Source organism: Phascolarctos cinereus, unplaced genomic scaffold (assembly GCF_003287225.1).
Source record: "Phascolarctos cinereus isolate Bilbo 61053 unplaced genomic scaffold, phaCin_HiC Scaffold_1;HRSCAF=81, whole genome shotgun sequence".
Classification (NCBI taxonomy): domain Eukaryota; kingdom Metazoa; phylum Chordata; class Mammalia; order Diprotodontia; family Phascolarctidae; genus Phascolarctos; species Phascolarctos cinereus.
Window position 1 is genome coordinate 282515689 of NW_027555514.1, and position 23983 is coordinate 282539671.

Consider the following 23983-nt stretch of genomic DNA (forward strand, 5'->3'; position numbering starts at 1 on the left):
TTTCACAGACACATAAACTCTATAAGTATTCCTGTGAGGTGGGATGGCTTAGGGAAGATTTCCCCCATTTTACAAATGAGCAAACTGAGATCTGGAAAGCAGAGTGATTTGTCCATGATGGCCAAGTCCAGTCCAGAGGCCAGGTCTCCTGACCCCTTGCCAAAGGCTTTTTGTACTAACTCAGGCCCTGGGCCACCAAACACTGGTTTAATCCTTGAGAAGCTCCATCAGCAACCCTCCCATCCTAATGCAGAGGTAGCTACTGCCCAAGCATCTCCTCTCAAACTAGTGGGGAGGTGGGGAGGCAGAATGAAGACAAAGATTCTAAGAGTTTGGACAAGGAAGACCCTTCCCATCTCTAATGAGCTCTGGTTCTTATAACTCACATTTATGTGCTGAATTATGGGCAATGGAAGGACAGCTTCCCCAGTGGTGGCCACAGAGCCTCCGCTAGATGGGAGACCCACCCCCTCCTCCAGTCAGTGTAGGGACACACCCTGGAGCCTGCTTTCTTTCTCTCTCCCTCCCTCCCTCCCTTCCTTCCTTCCTTCCTTCCTTCCTTCCTCCTCTCTCTTCTTTCTCCTTTCCTCCATTCCTTCTTTCTTTCTTTCTTTCTTTCTTTCTTTCTTTCTTTCTTTCTTTCTTTCTTTCTTTCTTTCTTCTCTCTCTCTCTCTCTCTCTCTCTCTCTCTCCTCTCTCTCTCTCTCTCTCTCTCTCTTTCTTTCTTTCTCAGATGGGAAAACTGACACCCAGGGAGGGAAAGAAGCTGTGGCTGAGCTGGGATTTAATGCCAGGTACTTTTTCCACTGTACTATATAGATTCTTCCCCTCCTTCCCTAAATAAGGCAGATTAGAACCAGCAACCTACATGTGCCTAGCATTTGTTTCCTTCTTAACCCCCATCTCTTAGAGTCACTAGTTTCCTTCCAAGCTTTCTGTCCCTCTCCTTTCCCTCTCTCTCATCCTCTCCCTCTATCTCCTTCATCCTCTTCCTCTCTCTCATTCTCTCCTTCTCTGTCCCTCTTCCTCTGTTCCTCTCCCTCTCCCTTTCTCCCTCTCTCCCCTCCCTCCCCCTTTCCCTCTCTGCCCCTTCCCCTCCTCTCCTTCCTTCCATGATTTCCACCTCTGTTTGAGGGCATAGAAGGCTCATTATCAGCCAGAATCATTAAGAGGATGCTTAATAATTCAGCACACTTCCCAGAGACTAAGAAATCCTTTCTGTGTCTTTCCATCCTTCCTTCCCTACCCCCACTCCCCATGGGTCCAATGTACTTTCTGGTCCCCAATTTGTTCCTAGTTTCCAGCAGGCTAATAGAACTGACACTGCTCCAGTAATTCTGACCAGCTGGTGTCTTCCCAGCCTAGAACGATAGATAGAACCTCTTGTCTCAGCTCCAGCCTTGGGACCATGTAGGCAGACCCAAATCAGGAACTTGAGGTGGGAAGGAGGATGGTATTGTATGACAGAGGGTGGGAGGCTGATCACTTTTTCCCCCTTTGCGATGCCATGACTAAGGGAGGAGAAACTGAGGCAGAGAGAACGAAATTTGCCTTGGTCTTCTTGCTCAAGAGGAATTCAGAGCTCTCTCTGCTGGTGGTCACAAATGCAAACAAAGAAACAAAGAAAATGCACTCAGGCAGGGGCAAGGCTAGATCCCAAAGGACAGAGTTCTAGGCATAGTTCCATCGAGATGGAAAATCTGAGATCGTTCGTTGCATTTGAGGGTCAAGAATTCAGACTTTGGCTCTATGTGCAGATGAAGCTGGGGGTTGGGGGAGGTGGAGAGTTCATTTCATTCCCCAGAGGCAGCGAGATAGACTAGAAAGTGGTCTAGGAGAGGGGTTAGCAAACCTGGGTTCTGCCTTTCTAAGTCATAATTTACTACTATGTCTTGGGCAAATCATCCCACTTCTCCTCATCCATGAAATGGTGATAAAATCCCCTCCCCTGCCTCCTTCCCAAGGATATTATGGAGAAAAAAGAATAATCATGGAATCAAAGATCTGAATATGGAAGAAGCCGACCTCCGCACTGTGTTACAGTTTAGAAAGCTGAGGCCCAGAGAGAGAGGAAATGATGGATTATTTAGAATCTGGATCTAGACCTGGAGGGAACCTCAAAGGCCCTTATTCCAACCCCATTCTTCAGCCCCATTTTACAGAGAAGGAAGGAAATTGAGGCATAGAGAGAGGAAGAGACTTAGGATCATAGCTATACAGCTAGAGAGACCTCAGAAGCTATACCTCTCATTTTACGAATGAGGAAACTGAGGCCCAAAGAGACGGTGACTGACCCAAGGTCATACAGGAATGACCTGGCTGCTCTGATTCCACAGCCAAGGCTCTCTTTACACTGGTGCCCTGCCTTGTCTGAGAGCACTTTATAAATGTGAGTATCATATACCTGTGAGTGGGGATTGCATTGGGTTCCTACTGAACAATTTGGAACACTGCCCAAAGGGCTATAAAACTGTGCAGACCCTTTGACCCAGCAATACCACTACTAGGTGGATCCCAAAGAGTTCAAAGAGAAAGAAAAAGGACCTATTTGTACAAGGGTATTTATAGCAGCTCTTTTTGTGGTGGCTAAGAATTGAAAATCAAGGGAATGCCTTTCAGTTGGGGAATGGCTGAAGAAGTTATGGTCTACAAGAGTGATGGAATATTACTGTGCTAGCAGAAATGACAAGCAGGGTGGTTTCAGAAAAACCTGGAAAGGCTTATGTGACCTGATGCAAAGTGAAGTAAGCAGAGCATTGTACAAAGTAACAGCAATATTGTAACAATGATCAACTGTGGAAAACTTAGCTGCTCTGATTGAAGACAATTCCAAAGGATCCATGATGAAACATCCTATCTACTTCCAGAGAGAACTGCTGAGCTCTGAGTGCAGACTGAAGCAGACTTTAAAATTTTTTCTTTATTTTTCTTTCTGCAACATGGCTAATATGGAAATACATTTTGCATGACTTCACATGTATAACTGATATAATATTGCTTGCCTTTTCAATGGGTGGGGGAGGGGCAAGAGGGAGGGAGAGGATTTAGAATTCAAAACTTTTAAAAATGAATGTTAGAAAGCAATTAATTTTAAAAATGGGTTCCTACTGGCTCATGTGTATAGCTGTACACCCCTTTGTGCAAAAGGTACATTCCGGAAAAGATTGTGTGAACCAAATCTGCTTCAAAGGCACTTTGGAGGCATGCAGTCTTAAAATTGGAGAATCCTGGAGTTGGAAGGGACCTGAGAACCTGTTTGGTTTAATCCCTACCTTCAGGTATGCAGCAAAAATCTTCTCTACAGTAACCCTGACAGAAGGACTGATCTGGCCATTCCTTGAACATCTCCAGAGATGGGGAGCTCATACTTTCCCAAGTTAATGCTATTGCATTATGAACTGTATGTACATTTTATGAACTTGTGTGTACATTCACTCACTATCCTTTTTCCCTATCCCCTACCAGACTGCGAGCTCCGTAAGAGCAGAGACCATGTTTTTGCCTCTATATCCCAGTGCTTAGCACAGTGCCTGGCACATAGTAAGTACTTAATAAATGCCTTACCTATCCAGAATTTAAACTTCTGGGATGTCCCTCAACTGGGGAATGGCTGAACAAGTTACGAACGTGATGGAATACTATGGTGCTGGAGGAAATGATGAAGGGGAAGGTTTCAGAGAAACTTGGGAAGACTTATATGATCTGATGCAGAATGAAGGGAACAGAACCAGGAGAACAATTTCCCTAACAACAGCAATATTGTAAAGATCAACAACTTTGAAAGACAATGGTCAGTGCAATGTCCAACTAGTATTCCAGAGAACAGACAATGTAGTCTGCTTCCCACCTCCTGATGCAGACATGGGGTATAGAATGAGATCTTTTTTGTACATGGTCAATGAGGGGATTTGTTTTGCTTGACTAGGCATGTTTTATATAACGGTTTTGTTTTTCTTTTCTAATGGGAGGGGAGGGATGAAAAATGAATGCTTGTTAATTGAAAAAAATGTTCAAGGCTATAAGCTCCTTGAAATAGAGGCTTTCATTTTTGTATTAATATCCACAGAGCCTAGCACAGTACCTGGAATAAATGCCTTGTCTCCAACACTTCTGCTTAAGGATCAGATTAAAGAAATCCCTCCTCTAATTCCTCCATTTCTTTCTTCTTCTTCTTCTTCTTCTTTTTGCACGAGGCAATTGGGGTTAAGTGACTTGCCCAGGGTCACACAGCTAGTAAGTATCCAGTGTCTGGTCTGAGACAGTATTTGAACTCAGGTTCTCCTGACTCCAGGGCTCTATCCACTGCACCACTTAACTGCCCCATTCCCCCATTTCTTAATGGTGAGAGGGGAAGTTTCTTCTCTTTCCTCTTCCCCTATGTCCAAGGATAAGATTCCTACCTTCTCTCATTTGACTATTCTAAGCTATATAAATTTATTTTATTTTATTGGATTAGTGGACCTGCCTAATATCCTTTTTTGTTGCATAAAAATCTAATGAGATGCACCCTCAGTTGAAAGAAGGGCCATAATCCCATAGCAGTGAGACAGAGCCCCAAAAGGAGCTCTACCACCAGGTAACTTTCTGGCTTAGCTAGTTATCGTGGCTAACTCAGTGCTGAGCACTGTTTCTGTGCTGACAATTGGCCACAGATGCTGTCAGTGACAGTGTAAATTCAGTGCCCTGGGGAAGCAGTCCTTGTTGTCCCTCCCTGGTTGCAGCTCTTCCCTCAGACCTCCCACAGGGCTTTGTTTGGGTCTCTCTGGTGCTTGGAATGTAATACCCAGAAGCAGAAGTTCTCAGAGCTAAAAGGGACCTTCATGGTCTTCTGGGCCAACACCCTCTGTTTAAAAATGAGGACCTGGAAAGACTTATATGGTCTGATGCTGAGTGAAGTGAGCAGAGCCAAGAGGACTTTGTACACAATAACAGCCACGTTATGCAACGACTAAGATTGTTAAACTGAACCTTTCTCAGCATTATGAGGATCTAAGACATCTCCAGAGGCCTCGGGATGGATAATGCTGTCCACATCCAAAGAAAGAACTATGGAAGTCGAATCGCTATCACTTATTTTTACATTCTGTTGAGTTTTGTTTCCTCTTTCTGATGGTTCCTCCTATTGGTTTTAATTTTTACTTACAACTTCACTAATGTGAAAATATGTTTAATGGGTATGTAAATGTAAAGCCTGTATCAGATTGTGCACCATCTTGGGGAGGGTGGGGGGGGGGAGGAAAAGGGAGAAAAATTTTCAACTCAAAAGCATATGGAAAAAATAAAAATATTTAAATTTTAAAAAATAATAAAAAAATAAAAATGAGGAGACTGAGATCTAAGATCACATGGTATTTGAAGCCAAGTTCTTTGACTCCAAAATCCAAGACACTTTGCAATTTGCCACAATGTCTCAGTAGCAGGTATTAGCAATAAATAGTCTTTAAAGACTGTCGAAGCCAAAAAAAAAATCTTCTTGCAGCCATCCTGGTGCTGAACCTCTCTAAACATAGCTGGATGGGGTATGGGATAACCTGCTTCTGTGCCTAGGTCCATCCCTCGAGCCTCTCCTTCCAGTGGGGTAGGGTCTATAGGAGCTTGGATTTCACCTGCAGAGCCTTCTGGGTTATCTAAATGCCATGAGAAAGCTTCAGAGGCCAGAGGACCCAGATGCAAATCCTACCTCCCTATATGACCTTGGTCAAGTCATTTCCACTCTCTTTCCTCAACTGTGAAATAAGTGGGTTGGATTAGACAGTCAGCTCTAGGGCTAGGGCCTTCTGACCTGTCACCTGATCTTTCTCTAGGAGTCATTTCCCTATAAAACAAGGGGGTTTGGAGTAGATGACCCTGAGGTCCCTTCTAGCTCTGCAGCTAGGATCCCATGAGCCTGTCATCCTCCATGAGAAGGGTCCCTCCAGCAATGCAGATTGAAACCCACTCTTGCCCACCCATTGCTCATGGCATTCATCTATGATTTTGCCTCATGATACCACTACTAATAATAGCTTACATTTATATAACACTTGGCTGTTAGAAATTGTGCTATATAAATGTCAATTATTAGCATGACTATTAGTCTCATGCTGGTAATAAAAGCAGCAGAGGCTCTAGGGTAGGGGTAGGGGGAGAAAGGGTGGCTGGCTGGAGCATACCCTGCCCCCAGCTGTGGGAAACTGAGGTAGAAGTCTCTGGGTCCATGATAATCTCCTCTGAGACCATAGGACCTACTCATCAATAAAATGCATTCCTATCTGAGAGAATTTGGGTGATGCCCATTTTGGCTTTGTGTGTCTCTCTCACTCTGGCCCATCTGTTTAGAGCAGGGGTCTTTAATCTGGGGTTCATGGATAGATTTCAGGGGGTCTGTGAACTAGGATGGAAAAAAATTACGTCTTTATTTTCACTAGCCTCTAATTGAAATTTAGCATTTGCTCCAAATATGAATGTCACTAACAAAGCAAAATAATGCTAGCAGGGTCTGGAACCTTGTCACCAAGAGAAAGCCCAGATCTTTTCAGGTCATATTGTAGCTGTTGCTGAGATCTCTGAACATCACTTATGCTATTGTTATCCCTACTCCAAAATTACTATAGTTGTGAAACCTTCTGTCAGATACATCATTAAATTGCAAGTTTGTTTTTTAAATATTTTGTAATTGGTTTCCTCTGCAATCGGATTAATTTTATGCATTTAAAAACACAATTCTGAGAAGGGGTTCATAGGCTTCCCCAGACTGACTGCCAGAAGGGTCCAGGACACAAAAGAGGTTACAAATCCCTGGGTCACAGATCATTTCCAAGGTTCCTTCCAGCAATCACTCCTGTGTTCTAGGACCTTCCAGCTTAGAACTCTCTGTTCTAAGATCAAATGAAATAATATTTGTGAAGGGTTTAGCACAATGTCTGGCACATGGGAGGCACTTAATAAATGCTTATTCCCTTCCCTTCCCTAAGGTTCCCCTATTTCTAACATTCTGTCTGAGATTATAGGACTCTTGAGATGAAAAGAGTTCTGTTGTTTTACATCTACCAGCAGGTATGAAGGAATAAAGCAACTTCATCTGGTAAGTGCATTGGAGAAGGCAAATACCACAGGAGGTCCAAGGGTGAAGAAGCTATTTCTAATGGGGCAATCAGGGAAGACTGACTGCAGGAGAAGCTTTAAAGACTGGGCAGGAATTCAGCAGAGGAAGATGGGAAGATGGGGGAGAAAGGGATAAGGTTTCTGGATCTTGGAACAAGGCAAGCAAAAGCAGACCAGCTCTGAAGCAAGACCCTGTGTCTAGCGAGGCCGCATGAGAAGTTGGCTGGAATAATAATAATCAGAGCACTTTCACAGACATGATCTCATCAGATCCTCCCAACAACAAAGCCAGGAAGGCAGTGCAGGGACGGCCCATTTTCGAGAGGAGGACCCTGAGAGGGCTTAAGGAGCTTGTTCAAAGTCACAGAGTCATAACATTTTAGAGCTGGGAGGAGCCTTAGAACATGAAATATCAGAGCTAGGAGAGAACTTAGAAATGCGAATGTTCGATCTGGGAGGAGCCTTAGAACATGGAATATCAGAGCTAGGAGAGAACTTAGAAATGCGAATGTTCGATTTGGGAGGGACCTTAGAAACCACAGAGTTGCTCCCACCCCCTGATTTTATAGGAGGAAAGAGTGAGACCCAGTGCCTCCTTCAAGGTCAGAGCTGAGGCTTTCCAAGTAGCACTGACTTTCAGAGCTGGAAGGGACCACAAAAGATGCACCCTGTTCCTGAAGCCCAGATCTCCTCTGTCATGCCCCAGAGAAATGAATGCAACTGTTTTTGTAAGACTGAGATCCTAACGCTGTTCTAGGTTCCATTCTGGGTTTAACTTTATGCCAGATTATCTCGTTCCCCACCCGCTTTAAGCCAAGGCTGGCCGCTGCTCTGGCCGGTCTGGAAGCCTGGTCACTGTGAACCTGAGTCAAATCCCCAGTTCAGTGTGGGAAAGCCCACAACCACTTGGGCTGGCGAAGGTGTGGAGATAACTCAGCAGCTGCTGTTGGGGATGTGTCTGACCTGTGAAGTCTATTCATTTCCCTCTTGAGGCCCTGACTGTCTGCTGCATCCATTGATCTGGAAACCTCACCCACTTTGTTGCATGTAGCTGATGGCTACAGAACCCATACTTCACCCCAGACCAGCTCTGCCAATTCCCCACAAATGTCTCCCTCTTCCTGGATCTCCTAGAAACTCAGGATCAGTCTGCAGAAACTTGGCTTCCTAGCTGCTCCCTAATCCCCATGCTGAAGTAGGGTCTGGAAGGCCTGGATCTGAAGCCTGCCTCAGACACTGTGTGACCCTGGGCAAGTCACTGTACCTCACTGATCCTCATTTCCTTCATCTGTAAAATGGGGATAATAATCCCTACAGTACCTACCTGCTCCATACAGTGGTGTCAGGATCCGAGGAGATGGGCATCCCAAAAGTCTTGGTGCAGTTTGAGCTACTAAAGATTGTGTTTAAGTCTCTTGTGTTCAAGACCCTGGGCTCCCTTTAACTGTTCAGAGATGAGAAGGAATATGATGGGGTTTCTACTGGACCAGAGTTTTCCAAGGTCTCTTTCAGCTCTACCACAGACAGTTTTATGAATGGACATTTTAGGTTTTGCTGTCCTGCCCAACCCTGAGGTTCCATTCTCTAAGCTCTATCTAGGCACCAGTGCTCCATGTTCTAAGTGTCATCCCAACTCTGAACTTCTGTGTTCTACACACTTTCAGTTTATAAGATCCTTCTCAGCTCTGATATTCCCTTTTCAGGATCCTAGGGTCCCTCCCAGCTCTTACATTCCAGGTTCTAAGCCCCCTCTTACATCTGACATTCCCTGTCCCAAGCTCCCTTTCAGACCTGACATTCCATGTTCTAAGGGCTCTTTCAGTTCTGACCTTTCTTGTTTTAAGGGTCCTCCTAGCCCTGACACCCTCAGTTCTAAGGCCCCTCCTAGCCCTGGCATCCCCAGTTCTAAGGCCCCTCCTAGCCCTGACATTCCCTGTTCTAAGCTCCCTCCCAGCCCTGACGTTCCCTGCTGTAAGGCCCCCTTCGGCCCTTACATTCCCTGTTCTAAGGCCCCTCCCAGCTCTGGCATTCCATGATTCCAATTCCTCTTTCAAAGACTTAACCCAATGTATGCTCACATAAGAGGTCTGCAAACACAGCCTATCGCTTCTGACCCCCACATAGCCCCATATTCCTCTCCCTAGCACATTATCCCATCAGCCACTCCACTCTCACTCGCAGTGGCAAACAAAGAAATAGGATAGGCAGGGCTGCTGGCTGCTCAGGACACTTTGTGCCTACCACCTGCCAAAGTGGGCTGGGAAGATGTGTTTGGGGAAGAGGTGGGAAAGGGGATTGAGGTTGCTGGAGGTGGGTAGCATTTGGCCAAACATGCCTGGAAAGGCAAATTCATCCAATCCCATTCCCCTGATTTGGAATCTCAGCATCTGGAAGGGGAACATGGCACGAGACCTCTCCCCCACCCCTTGCCAAGTTCCCCATCTGCCATCCCAGTCTGATGCTCACCAGGGTGGAGGAACTGACTGTCTTCCAGAAGAGCCCACTCAGAGTTTATGAAAAGATGAGAGGGGGTGGATGGAGAAGAAGGGAGGAGAAAAAAAAAGCAACACTTTCTCACCACTCACCTACTAATGGATTGGAAAATCTGTCTCTGCTTGGCTTCCTCCCGAACTCCTCCAACTCCTCCCAGCCTCCCTTCTTTCCCCCTTGCAAGGAACCAGTGCACAGATCGAGCATCTTTCTAGTTCAGAGTTTGGGAAGCTCCCATGTGTGGCCAAGCTGGGAGTCGGGAGAGTTGGGGACAATGGGTCAAATCCCAGATCTGCCACTTACTGCCTATGTGACCTTGGGCAAGTAACTCAGCCATCTTGAACCTTAGTTTCCCCGTTGGTAAAATGAAGGAGTTGGACTGGCTCAGGGGTTCTTCATATGAGTTTCCCAGACTGTGGACAGACTTCAGGGGGCCTGTGAACTTGAATGGAAAAAAAAAGCATCTTGATTTCCACTAACTGAAGTTAATCTTCCTTTCTATTATGTATGCAGACAATCAACACAATTCTGAGAAGAGGCTGTCAGGCTTCCCCAGCCTGACTGCCCAAAGGGTCCAGCACACAGCAAAAGCTAAGAGCCCCTGGTTCACTAGATGTTCACAGAGACCCCTCACAATTCTCCATCTGATCAAATGATTGGAAGACAAAAGACCTAAGTTTGAATCCTGGCCTTGACATGTCTTAGCTGGCAAGCACAGGCACACTGCTTTACTGATCTGAGCCTTAGTTTACTCATTTTCAAAATGGGGTTATCAATCTTTGTAGTCCTTGAAGCACTGTTAGAATAGGAGTGGTGCTAGGCCTCAGTTTCCTTCTCTGTACAAACAGGGGCATTCTATTAAAGAATCATCTGTGAGGCAGGAAGGTACCCCAAAGATAAGGGGAAAACTAGAACTAAAAAAATGAATATACACACCTTGGAGGTAACCTGTGAGTGACTGAAAATCCAGAGACCAGATAATGAAAGCACAGCCCCTGCTTTCAGCAGAGGGAGGTCCCCAGGGGTGGGATGCTATATACACTATTCCACCGGCTCAGACTATAACAGTGTGGTTTTGTTTCACTGTTTTTCTTTGTCACAAGGAACGGTTCGATCTGGAAGAGGGAAATGGAAGGGTGGATTTCCAGGAATGATAATGATCTAAGAACAAAAAGGGATCAATAAAATGGATTTTTAAAAATGGAAGTGGGAGACATGGACAAGAGGTGAATTTAAAATGGTATGGATTTCATACTGATGCCAGACGCAGCTGTAGCATGTCCCTGCCTGTTCTCACCATCTCTGGTTTAAGGTTCTCCTTGGATTCCCTCATCTGGTCCCCCCACTTCTGACATTCAATGTTCTAGAGCAATGGTGTCAAATTCAAATAGAAACATATCCTTGCAGACTGCATATTGACTCAGGAAAACCTCAAATTAACATTGTCTGTGTTGTATTGTATTTTTTATTATTTTGTTAAACATTTCCCAACTACATTTTAATCTGGTTCTGCAGCAAGTTTGACATCTCTGCTCTAGGGTGGCTCCCTGCTCTAATACTCCATGCTCTAGGATGGTTGTCTTATCCTCACTCCACCTCTGAGATTCTATTGCATAGTCTGAGGTCCCATCCAGCCCTAATATTCTCTGTTCTAAGGCTTCTCTCAGCTCTAACATTCCATATTCTAAGAACCCTCCCAGTTCTGACATCCCCTGTTCTAAGGCCCCTCCCAGCTCTGACATCCCCTGTTCTAAGGCCCCTCCCAGCTCTGACATCCCCTGTTCTAAGGCCCCTCCCAGTTCTGACATTCCCTGTTCTAAGGCCCCTCCAAGCTCTGACATCCCCTGTTCTAAGGCCCCTCCCAGTTCTGACATCCCCTGTTCTAAGGCCCCTCCCAGCTCTGACATCCCCTGTTCTAAGGCCCCTCCCAGCTCTGACATCCCCTGTTCTAAGGCCCCTCCCAGCTCTGACATCCCCTGTTCTAAGGCCCCTCCCAGCTCTGACATCCCCTGTTCTAAGGCCCTCCCAGCTCTGACATCCCCTGTTCTAAGGCCCCTCCCAGCTCTGACATCCCCTGTTCTAAGGCCCCTCCCAGCTCTGACATCCCCTGTTCTAAGGCCCCTCCCAGTTCTGACATTCCCTGTTCTAAGGCCCCTCCCAGTTCTGACATTCCCTGTTCTAAGGCCCCTCCAAGCTCTGACATTCCCTGCTCTAAGGTGTCTCCTACCTCTGTATCTATGATCTTATGATCTTACACGTAAGACCTTTGGCAAGAAAGGGTAGATGTACTTATTCTTGTTTTACAGATAAAGAAGCTGAGGCTAAGAAGGGTAAATAACTTACTTGCCAAAATGCCTCACATGGTCACTAAGCAACAGATCTAGGACGTCCTAGGCCAATGACCTAAATAGCCTACTTCTTAATGTAGTGAGCTCTCCATCACTGGAAGTGTTCAAGTGGCAAATGGACACCCCACTTGTTGTGGGCCTGCAATTCCTGCTCAGATACAGGTTGGACTTGACACCCTCCCAGGTTCCTTCCAGCTCAGGCATTGTTGATTCTCAGATGCTTTTAGGTACTTGGCTGGCTGCCCTGTGATTCTTTACTAGGCTGTATTCACTGACCTCTCCTGGCAGAAGCCCTGGGGCTGGAAACTTTTCTAAGAAAGACAAACAGAGCCCTTGGGACTGTATTATAGTGAGGAAGGGAGGGGATGGTGAGCAGCAGCTGCAGCAGCAGCAGTAGCAACAGCAGTAGCAGCTTCCTGAAACCCTTCCAGGCTTCCAAGCTTTTCCCTCCCAACTGTTCTGGAAGACAGGGGGCACAAGTCTTCTTAGCCCTCTTGGACAGATGAGGAGACTCACACAGGGCTGCCCAGTCCCAGCCCAGGGTTCTTTCAGCACCAAGCTTCCAGATTTAGGAACAAAGGATGTCAGAGATGGGGAAAAGCTTGGAGACCATGAAGTACAACCCCCTCATTTTATAGGGGAAAAGACTGAGGCCCAGACTGGGGAAATGACCTGTTTTGGTGGTGACAGAGCTAATCTCACATCCAAGATGGATGTTTTCCAGGAGTTCTAGGGAGATTCACTCTGTTCAGATCAGAGATTCATAGATCAAGGGCTGAAAGGGATCCCAGGGGCCAGCTAGTCTAACCTCTCAATTTTATAGATGAGGAAACTGAGGCCTTAGGAAATAAAGTGACTTGCCCAAAGTCACACAGGTAGTAAGTGATAAAGTTGGGATTCGAATACAGGTCTTTTTACTCCAAACCCATTTAGTTTTCTTCCTAATGTCAACAATGCTCAGGTCACAGATGCACCTCCCCAAGTTAACAAGGAAACCCAGTATCTCCCTCTCTTTCCCCCTACACACCCACCTCCCTTTTCCTTTCCTGGTTGGAAGCTCTGGGCTCCTGGCCTCAATCTAATCAAGGTTGGGAAGGGGGAGGGAGGAGAGGGCCAGATTGATTTCCCCTGCCTCGTCACCCAATTCCAATTTGGAACTGTAATTAAAAGAAGATGAATGGGGCCTCCTGGAGCCCAGACCTTGCCAGCTCAGAATAAATGGATGGGTGAGGGTGATGGAGTGGTGGTAGTGGCGGGGATGAGATGGAATCCAGCTGATGCTCCAGGTGCTAGGCAAAGAGGCCTCAGACACCCCACCCCCTTCTGTGCACACGGGGCTTTATGGAGAATATCAGAGCCTCAGAAGGTATTGAGTCCAACCCCATCACCTTAGACCAGGGGAAACGGAGGTCTCAAGAGGGAGAAGTGACTGACCTTATGGACACACAAGTTAGTGGCAGGAAAGGGGATCTCTTAGCACCTTACCCCATATTTCTCCCCATTCGTAGTCATTTTCCCTCAATGGCTTCCCTAAATCCTTATCCACAGCCCCTCCAATAAATTGACAAGGACTAATTTATCCCTGCTTCCTTCTGTTGCTACCTCTGGAAGTCAGGGTTAAACTTGCTGGGAAAACAGGTAATGATACAAGAGGAAGAGAAAGAAGAAAGGAGGGAGAGCAGACAAGGCCCTGCTGGCTCTATCCCCCAGTGGTCCATGCAGTGGACAGTGTTTGGGGAGGGGTCAGGCCGTGGCCACATGGTGGATTGCATAGAGCACTGGACTTGGATATCTACTGCGGTCAGTCACCTCCCCAGGCCTCAGTTTTCTCATCTGTAAAATAGGGACAGCCACATCCTAATACCAAACTCTCCCAAAATTGTTGTGAAGCTCAAATAACAGAATGCATTTGGCAATCTTTAAAGCCCCAAGAAGAGTCAACTATTGTTATTATAGACAGGATCCCAGAGCTGAAAAGAACCTTAGGGAACATCTGGTCCAGGCCTCTGGTTTTGCAAATGAGGAAACCAGTCCAGAGAGGCTAATGATTTACCCAAGGTTACTCTGTTCTGTAAGCAGTAGAGCTGAGAGCTGAACCCAGTCCTCTAAAGTCCAGAGATCCCTCCACAGCACACCTCTCCTGAGATTTAGAGATCACACAGTCCCTCATTTTCCAAATGGAGAAAGGCAGGACTCAAGCCTGGATCTCCCACCTTTTTCTACTTTGCTTCGCTGCCTCCTCACTCCCTACTCAGAAGGGACAAAGGGACAGAATCCATCTGCTCCCCTGCCCCCCACCACCCCAAGATGAGCACGGCGCCAGCTCACCCCATGAAGTGAGCATCCATGTAGCCCAGTCCCTGGCAGCAGTCTCCTCCCCTTTTGCAGCAAATTTTGAGAAGTAAATCAAAGTAAAATCAATAGATCTCAGAAAAGGCTCTTCCATATCCCCTGATTGGCTCCACTCCTCTTCAGATTTACCTGAGTGCTGGGAGAGCCTTGGGGGGGTGGAGAAACACCCGCGATTTATCCTGTGGCCCCAGGCCTCTGGGTTACCTCTGCAGGGGAAACACCGCCCAAAGCATACTCCAAGCCGAGAGCCAGGTGATCAGGGAATTTTTACAGTCACAAAATGCAGGACATCAGGAGCACAGAAAGCCAGAGGGTGGAAGGCCCTCAGACGCTGCTATAGGGTTGAGTTCTGAATCAGAGGGCATGGGTTCAAACCCAACTCTGCTATCTAAGACCTGCCATTTCTCTGGGCTTCGGTTTCCCTATTGGTAACATGAGGGGGCTACATTCTTGGACCTCTAAGCTCTAAATCTGTGATCTTGTAAATGTGAAATGTCAGAGCTGGGAGGGAGCTTAGGACAGGGGATGTCAGGGCTGAGAGGAATCTAAGAACGGAATATCAGAGCTGGGAGGGAGCTTAGGACAGGGGATGTCAGTGCTGGGAGGGGCCTCAGAACAGGGGAAGTCAGAGCTGGGAAGAGCCTTAGAATAGAGGATGCCAGAGCTGGAAGGGAACTAAGGACAGGGGATGTCAGAGCAGAGAGGGGCCTGAGAACAGGGGATGTCAGGGCTGAGAGGAATCTAAGAACGGAATATCAGAGCTGGGAGAGAGCTTAGGACAGGGGATGCCAGTGCTGGGAGGGGCCTTAGAACAGCGGATGTCAGGGCTAGGAGGCCTTTTAGGGATCCACCAACCCAATACCCTGATTTTATAGATAAGGACACTGACACCCAAAGGAGGGCAGGGACTTGCTCAGAATTGTACAACTATCCTTTCTTTCCTATTATTCAGCAAAAACTCTGACCCAGTGTGCATCTTCCTCAAGGTCAAAAGTTGAGAATGTCCAAGCCTCAGAGGAGGCAGGGATGCCAGAGGCTCTCTGATACTGAGTAGGGCTCCCTCTACAACAAAACTCAACAAATCAGGGCAGCTAGGTGGCACCCACCCTGGAGTCAGGAGGACCTGAGTTCAAATCCAGCCTCAGACACTTGGCACTAGCTGTGTGACCCTAGGCAAGTCACTTATCTTCAATTGCCTCACCAAAAAAAAAAAAGCAACAAATGGCCTCCACATCAGCCCCTTCTCTTTTGGGTCATCTACTCAGGAGACCTCTGTCCTAGTCCCAGCTCTGTGCCTTACCAGGCATGTGTCCCTGGCTAAGTTAAGTCACTTTTCTCTGAGTCTCAGTTTCCACATCTATAATATGGAGATAACAATGCCTGTTTTTCCTCCCTCAAGGAGTGAGATCATGCCTGCAGAAATTGTTTGTAAGCAGCAAAGGGAGGGAAGGGGTTGGTATTGCTAATAATAATAATTCTCTTACCCAGTTTCCCTTTCAGAAGCAGAACTGAGCACTATACTCTGGTGGACAGAGGTGCTCACAGCTGGAAAAGGAAGTGTTTTACAATCAGACTTAGGGCTGGAATTAGGGTTAGGGGTCTATGGCCCCTCTCATTGAGTTTAATCCCCTCATTTTCCATGGAAGGAAGTTGAGGCTTAGCCAGATTAAGTTATTCTCCCAACTAGTGAGATTCTGAGGCAGAATTCAGGCCCAGGTCTTCCCAACTCTAAGCCCTACTCACTACACTGTGATTCCCAACCTAGAACCTCTCTGGGACCAGTCCTTTCCACCCCCTATCCAGGCAAGGATCTGAATCATGACACAGAGACAGGGGTATCCTGAGCACTGTGTACCCCACCAAGTCCCAGCTTTTTATGGACCAACTCTTCATGGCCCACCTTCAAGGCTCGTATTCCTGGTAGAGAAGGGAAGCAGACTTCAAGAGGCAGCCTGGGGTGGCCAGAAAGAAGCCTGGATTTAGAATCTGAGGACCTGGATTTGAATACTGACTCTACTACTTGCTACCTGTGTGTTCTTGAGTAGATCATTTCCCTTCCCTAGGCCTCAGTTTTCTTTCAGGGTTCCTTTCAGCTCGATGACCCTTCCAGGCTTCACCAGGATGTGGCCAAATAGGACTTAGGGCCCTGGGAGCCACCATGACCTAGGGAGATTTGGGGCCAAAATCTCCAGAGTTTCACTCAGAAATGACAGTCTAGGAGTTCTTAGTTTCCAGCATTGTCTCTACCTACTCATTTCCTGCTTCTGCCCATTGCTAGCTCTCTATGCCTCCCCTCCCCCACATACCTACCAGGGCAAGACACCTGCCTCACACTCTCAGGGGGCATCAGTTACAGGACTGGGAAGGAAGGAGAGAAAAGCGAAGCCAGGACTACTCTTGTGGGGGGGGTAGCATTGAGGCCCAAGGTTGGCCAAAGTCCACCATGACCACCATCTACCTGAACTGACATGACATAGGCAGCAGGTCCTGCTGGGAGGGCCTTTCCAAGCCAAAAACTGGAGGTGTTGCCAAGCATAGGCTGGGAATGAAGCCAACCCCTTTCCGGCTCCATTATCTTGGGATGCCCAGGAAGGCGGGAGAGCCAAGCACAACCCACCAGTACCATCTGCATGCTGCATGTGCTGTGAGGAGTGGGGAGTAGGAGAAAGAGAGGAAAAAAACCCATTCTCTGTCTCCATTTCCTTCCACTTGGGAATTCGGGTGCTGCTCATATTTCCAGAGAGGCTTCCAAGTTTTCAATGGTACCCAGTCATGTAGGTACTTCGTCAGGACCAGTACTACACATCAAGGGAGTAGAAAGCCACTTGCTGAATATATAGAAACATGGAAGACTCCATGATCCTTGTCCCCACCTGCTCCAAATGGGCACAAAAGCCTTTCACTCTACAGTGAGAGAGCTAAGGAAGGGCCGTCTCTAGGTATCTGCAAATCCTGTTACAGCTGAAGAGACACACCCACCTTGCTTTGGTCTACCATTGTGGTAGAGTAGGGAAAACAAACCCTAAACCCCAGGTTTGAATTCAGCTCCTCCACAATCTGTGCGACCTTGAGTAAGTAATTTGCCTCTCTGGGCCTCAGTTTCCTCATCTTTATGACCTTGGGGGTTGGACTAGGTTCCTCCCAGTTCAGGCATCCTGTAGGCCTTTGATGCCTGCCATGTCCATGCTGTGCCTGGAGTATCCTCTCTCCTCACCTTGTGGAGTCCCTAGCTGCCTGCAAGTTTTAGTTCAGGGACTACCTCCTGAATGAGGCCCTTCTTCATTCCCCAATGCTTTCCTCTCCTCCTCTCCCACTTTTCCCCTTTCCCCTCCTTTTTCTCTCTTCCTCCTCCTTGTTATTTTTTATTGACTTATCTGCGCACATATGATACTCCCCACGGTAGAATATAAGCTTCTGGAGGGCAAAGGCTGTCTCCCTTTTGTAATTTTATCCCCAGCACCTAGCACCCAGCCTAGGACCCAGTAGAGTGTTTTGCCCAGGGTCTCACAGATGAGAAGTGTCTGAGATCAGATCTGAACTCAGGTCTTTCTGACTCCAGGCCCAGTGCTTTACCCACCATGAAGCCTAGCTGCTTCTGAGCAGAGCTTAATAAATGTTTGTCAAATTTTGAAGCTTTGATTCCTCAGCCTCCAGCCTGCCTACCTAGAAAAATGTAAGGAATTAGAGGAGGTTTAAATTGCAAATCCTGTACTTAATCCTGAAGGCAGGGACTTTTTCTCTCCCATCTAATATAGGGCTTCCTTTTCTTGAGGCTAGTGATTCCCTAAAAGTTTGCTGAAATGAATAACAGAACCATAGATTTAGAGTTGGAAGGTCATCCGGTCCAATCTTTTGATAGGTGGAAACTGAGGCCCACAGTGACTTGTCCCAAGTGACTTGTCTAAGTGTCATCCCTAAGGGGACAGAGTCAGGATTGAGATCTGGGTCCTCTGGCTCCAAATCCCATTCCTGACCTTTGACAGTAGGTCTAATGGGACATGGGGGCTTGGGAGGAGAAGAGGGGTGAGGGAGGAGTGGAAGGCAGCAGTCTAAGACAGGAGCTATACAACTCTTCATCAGGCATCAAAGGCCTACAGGATGCCTGAACTGGGAGGAACCTAGTCCAACCCCCAAGGTCATAGATGAGGAAACTGAGGCCCAGAGAGGCAAATTACTTACTCAAGATCACACAGATTGTGGAGGAGCTGAATTCAAACCCAGGGTTTAGGGTTTGTTTTCCCTACTCTACCACAATGGTAGACCAAAGCAAGGTGGGTGTGTCTCTTCAGCTGTAACAGGATAATAAAACTATTATTTGAGATAGTCTGACCTCTCATGACTGCTGTGACCATTCCTCAAGTGCCCTCTATATAAATGACAGTTCTTCCTCCACTCCTCTCCAGAGGAGGGCTGTGCCCTATCTTTTTTTTTAAGGGGTTCTCTAGATCCCAACTGTCGCTTCCCCCCACCCCCACCCCTGAGAGGCCATTCTCAGAAGAATGGAAAGAGAAGTCCATTGCCCACAGGCAGGAGGCTGCAGGCAGCAGCCCCTGTGAAACCCGGGCACAGAGCCCAGCATTTCTCGCTCTTAGCTCCTTCTCCCTGGGGTAGGGAGGGGTAGTGGCTGGCTCTGAGATCATTCAACCACCAATAAAGGCAAATTCTCAGCCGGGACCCTTTGGGAAACTAGCAGGAGCCCCGAGCGGGGACCCTCTTGGGGCTGGGCTCGGCCAGCTCTCCCTAAACCCTAATCTGCTCTCCAGAGCAGCCTCCTGTCCCTCTGGCCCCTCTAGGGAGGGCAAACAGGGCGGTATGGAGGAATGGGAAGTCTGTACGGAGGCTGTCCTTGGGTCTCCTAACAGACTCAGTCCTACACCAGCTGTTTTCCAGGAGAAGGGAGTTAGCAGGAGAAGCCCCCCCGACACCCCAAGGCCTCCCTCTGATCCTTGGGAGATCCTGAAGCTATGAGGATTTAGAACTAGCCCAGACCTTAGAGATCTCGCCCATCCTCCCTACATTTTACAGAGAAGAAAAATGAGACACAGGCAGGGAGGAGGGGACTTGCCCAAGGTCACACAGCGGTGAGAAGACTAGAACCCTATTCTTTCCATCCAACCTTCTTTTCACTCCACAACCCGAGTTCAGTTTTGGCACCCCTGAAATGGGCACCATGTTTGCACTGCCTGCCCTGCGGGCTGCAGAGAGGAGAGCGCTCTGCAGACCTTGGAGAGCTCAAGCAATTCATTCACCAACAGGCTGCTTAGGAGGCGCCTCCTCCTCCTTGGAGTGGGGCTCTGCGCTGGACGCGGGGGATACAAAGACGGGAAGGCGCCAGCAGTCCCTGGCCTCCGGGAGCTCCCGGTATGCTGCCGGGCCATTGAGGTTCTAAGCACCGCGGTTCTCCCCGAATCCCTAAGCCCGAAGGGGCGGCCGCTCACCTCGATCTTCTCGATCCTCTCCTTGAGGGCGCGCACGGCCTCCTCCAGCTCGCGGACCACGGCCGGGGAGTCCCAGGCGGGGCCGTCGCTCATGGTGTCCTGGCGGCCCGGGGGCGCCGTGTCCTGGAAGGGGAGCTGCAGTCCGCTCTCGCAGCGGCCCAGCTTGCCCGTGAGCTCGCGGATGGCCTCCTGGTCGGCTCGGATCCGCGCCTTCTGCTGCAGCGCCGTCTGCCGCAGCTGCTCCGCCGTGCTCTGCAGGGCCAGCAGCTCCTCCTCGCGCTGCCGCTGCTGCTGTTGCTGCTGGCCCGAGCCCGGCCCGTCGCCCTGCACCGCGGACCCGTCCGACGACGTCGGGCACTCGGCGGCCAGCGGGGTGCACAGGAAACGGCTGAAGAGCAGCGGGTGCTGCAGTGGCCGGGCGCTGGCCAGCAGCTCGCCGCCGCCGCCGGGCAGGGGGAGCTCGTGGGGCCGGCCGAGCTGCCGGGCCCGTGCAGCGCGCTCAGGCTCTGCTCAGGCCCGGGGGGCAGCAGAGCCGCGGCTCCAGCGCTCGAGTCATTGTCGGCGGCAGCCCCGGAGGGCGCCCGGGCCGGGCTGGCCGCCGGGTGCACGCTGGCGATGATGCACACGATGGCACCGAGGAAGGCCAGCATGCCCGCGGCCAGCAGCACCGCCAGGAACTTCAGGGTGGCGCGGGCGGCGGGGGGGCCGCACGGCCCCGTACACGCGGGCTGGGGAGTAAGGGGGGAGACGGACTAAAGGACGGACGCGAAGGGACGTGAAGGAAGCCCAGCACGCGGCTGGAGTTGTTGCTACTTCTGCTAGTGCCGCTGCTGCTGGTGCCGCTGCTACTGCCGCTACCGCCGCCGCAGCTCTGAGCTCGACTAGGGCTAGAGGAGGGAGTGGGAAGCTGCGCCAGCCCCGCCCCTCTCCTCCCGGCCCCTCCCCTACACAACCGGGTCCGGCCCCACCTGCCAGGCCCGCCGGCCCAGCGAGGCCAGCCCCGAACTCCGGCTTTGCGCCCCCGCAGCCGAGAGCCTTGATGGTCTCTGTAACGGAAGGAGGGACCCCCACCAGAGAAAAGGGGACACAAGGGTGCCTCAGAGAACCCTGTCTTCCCTATCCAAGCCCAACTCCCCCTTTCCGGGCCACAAGGGAAAAGATGACATCCAGCCTTTTCCAAGCCTTGGTCCTCCCCCCTCCCCATAATACAGTGAGAGTTCTCTGGGACTTGCACAATTCAGCCCCCATCCCTCTCTGTCAGCCCGAAAGAAGGGATGGGGACATTCATTCATTCATTCATTCATTCATTCATTCATTCATCTTCAGAGATTTCCTTCCCCTCCACCCAATGCTAACTGTCCTTTCCATTCCCCTTAGCATAGTCCTGGCTTCTCTTCCATTCTCCACAGGGTCATAGATACAGAGTTTGAACGGACGTCAGAGACAAGTCCAGTCTCCTCAACCTGACACAAAGAGGGACTCGGCCAGGGTCACAGAGCTAAAGTGTCTGATGCAGGGTGTGAACCCGTGGTTTCCTGACTCCAAGTCCAGTACACCATTACAGCGGTTACCTTTCTCTGCAATCCACTCTCTTCTCCATCACATCAAAAGGGAAGAGTATTCAGGGGTCTTCAGGGACCACTATGTCCTGAGCCTAGCTCCCCACCTTTACATAATAGGGGCAGGTTGGGGGGGGTGAATTCCTATGATCTCAGAGATACCTCTCTCTACACTCTATTCTCACTCTCTCTGGGTCCTGATTCTGGCAGAAATTCAACATTCATGTATCCTCAGGGAATCCTCCTTCCTACACCCTAATCCCTGCTCCTTCTGTCCAAAAGGACAAGGAAGGGAATTCAAGGTGTTGAGAAGGGGAAGAGGCCTGCCCCTCTCATTCCAGAATTCCTTTTACTGGTAACATCTCTACTCCCTGCATCCTTCCCCCTCTGCCCCACACTAGTTCAGGACTTGTAAAAATGGCGGCCTAGAGAGTTGGGGACTGCTCTGTAGCTCCACTGTGCCCACGTAGGCTGGCAGCCAGCTATCCCTTTCTGGGGAAAAGGAAAGGAGGCCTCTGTGAAAGTCTTCCCCATCCTTCAAGGCCCAGATCAACCTTGTATTTCACTAGGAAGACCTTGATTAACCTAGAACAATAGAACTTTTCGGAGCAGGAAGGACCCTTTTAATAAACACTCCAACCCTTTCATTTTAGGTGGGGAAACCTGTTTGGAAGAGATTGAGACCAGACTGGTTCCCTGCACTCTGGGGGCCGACAAGAAAACTGATGAAGCTGATGGAGATTAGGTTCAAGTTCTGTCTCCGCCAGTGACTTGCTGTGTGATCCTGGGCAATTACTTCCCTTCCTTGAGCCTCAGTTTCCTTCTCTGTAAAATAAGGGGGTTGAATTGGATGACTTAAAAGATCCCACTTAGCCCTGAAAGTCTCTGTCCTGTGAACCACAATTATCATACAATAGCTTCTCTTTATGTGCTGGATACACACAAAGCCCTTTATAAATGCTGACTGACTGACATTAGAGGGGAAAACAAGACTGATTAATACAAAGTTTTAAAATACAGACATGTGTAAACTGATGCAGAACAACAACAACAACAAAAAAAACCCTGGAAAATAATATACACAATGACTACAACAATTTATGTGGAAAGAACACTGACCTGAAGCTGATGGCTATGTCTCTGTAATGCCCAGTCTTGACAAAAGGAGGATATTAATTTCCTTTCCTTAGTTGGAGAGGTAGAGGACTACAGCTGCAGAATGTTGCATACACTTTCAAACTCAGTCACCATGTTGGCTAGTTTTGCTTACCCTGTTTTTCTTTATTATATGAGAAGGCTCACTGGGTGAGTAAGGTATATTCAAAGGTGGCTATGACATAAAAACTAAAGATGTCAATAAAATACAAATTACAAAAAATACTACAAGACAGTCCAAGAGATATGGCGTACAGCAGACAGTTCAGTGTTACATGAGGACCTCAGATATTAAGTGTTACTTATAGCTCAGCATGGGCTGGGGTCACTGGGAAGGCTCCCTGGCAGGGTCTGCACTAGCCCTGATACTTGAAGGATAGGAAGAATTGGAATAGATTGGGACTCAGAGGGAAGATGCTATACGAAGAATCTGCAAAACAGGAATTCTAAAACACTTGAAAGCGCTCTGCTTTCTTTAGTTTAGAAAGTGCCCATCCACCTTGCTTATGGTATTGATTCATCTGGTACATTAACATGAGAAGGATCTGGGATTCCGGGCAGGGAACTCCGCATGTGGGAATTATCTTTAACAAAACGCACCACACCCTGTCTAGGACTTAGTAAATAGACCCTGGGGAGTTGCCTTAGACACACTGAGGTTATGTGATGTGCTTGTGTTATAGAGCTCTTACTCATATTGAGTGAGATTTGAACCCAGGTCTTCTTAACTTCAAGCACAGCATCCTATCCGCACATGCTGTGCTGCCTCTTCAATTCACCCAGTCCATCCCCCCTTCCTACTCTCCTCCGCCAGAGTTCTGCCATAAACTTCAACCTACCACTTGGCTCAGTGGCCAAAGTGACGTCTGGATGACTTACCTTGTCAATGAATCACAGATGACTGGATTTGGAAGTGACTTCAGTGGGCATCTAGTCCAACCTGAATGGCAATACCCTCTACAACTTCCTGTCAAGTAATCTTCTGGTCTTTTCTTGATGACCTCCAATGACAGGAAACTCACTACCTATCAAAGCATCTCATTCCACTGGAATGGCTTGAGTTTCGAGAAAGCTTTTCATTACGTTGAGCCCGAGTCTGCTCCTAGTTCTGCCCTCTGGGACCCAAGAGAACAGCCAAACATCCCCCTCCCCCTTGTCATTATACAAGTCTTTCACATAAGTGAAGGTTGCAGTCATGTCTCCCAGTCTTCTCTTCTTCTGGATAGCCATCGTCAATTCCTTCCTTGAACCACATTTGGCAAGATCTCTGGCCTCCTGCCCATCCTTGGGCGTCTCTGGATTCACCCAAGATTAACAACTTTTTTTCTTGGTGCAGCGTGAATGGAATCTCACTTCAGTGATGCAGACGGGCAACGGATCTGTACCTTATCGATGTAGACAGTTACCTGGGACACTGAGACTTGGCGTCAGGCACGACAATGGAATTCAAGTCTTCCTGATTCCAAGGCAAGCCTTGTTCTCTCCAGCATGCTGCCACTGGCTTGCCCACATCACTCCAGAAGCAGGTGCCAAGAACTGAACAGAATATTCCAGATAG

At 48.6% G+C, this 23983-nt stretch overlaps 1 protein-coding gene across 1 annotated transcript in view; it reads right to left on the bottom strand.

Annotated features, from left to right (window-relative positions):
• The window catches only part of NPTXR (neuronal pentraxin receptor), a 38919-nt gene that overhangs the window by 13254 nt on the left and 1682 nt on the right, over nt 1-23983 (bottom strand). The window contains 4 exon segments of the mRNA XM_020982309.2: nt 19712-20125; nt 20128-20463; nt 20505-20598; nt 20680-20757. Of these exon segments, the coding sequence (XP_020837968.1) occupies nt 19712-20125; nt 20128-20463; nt 20505-20598; nt 20680-20757 (922 nt within the window).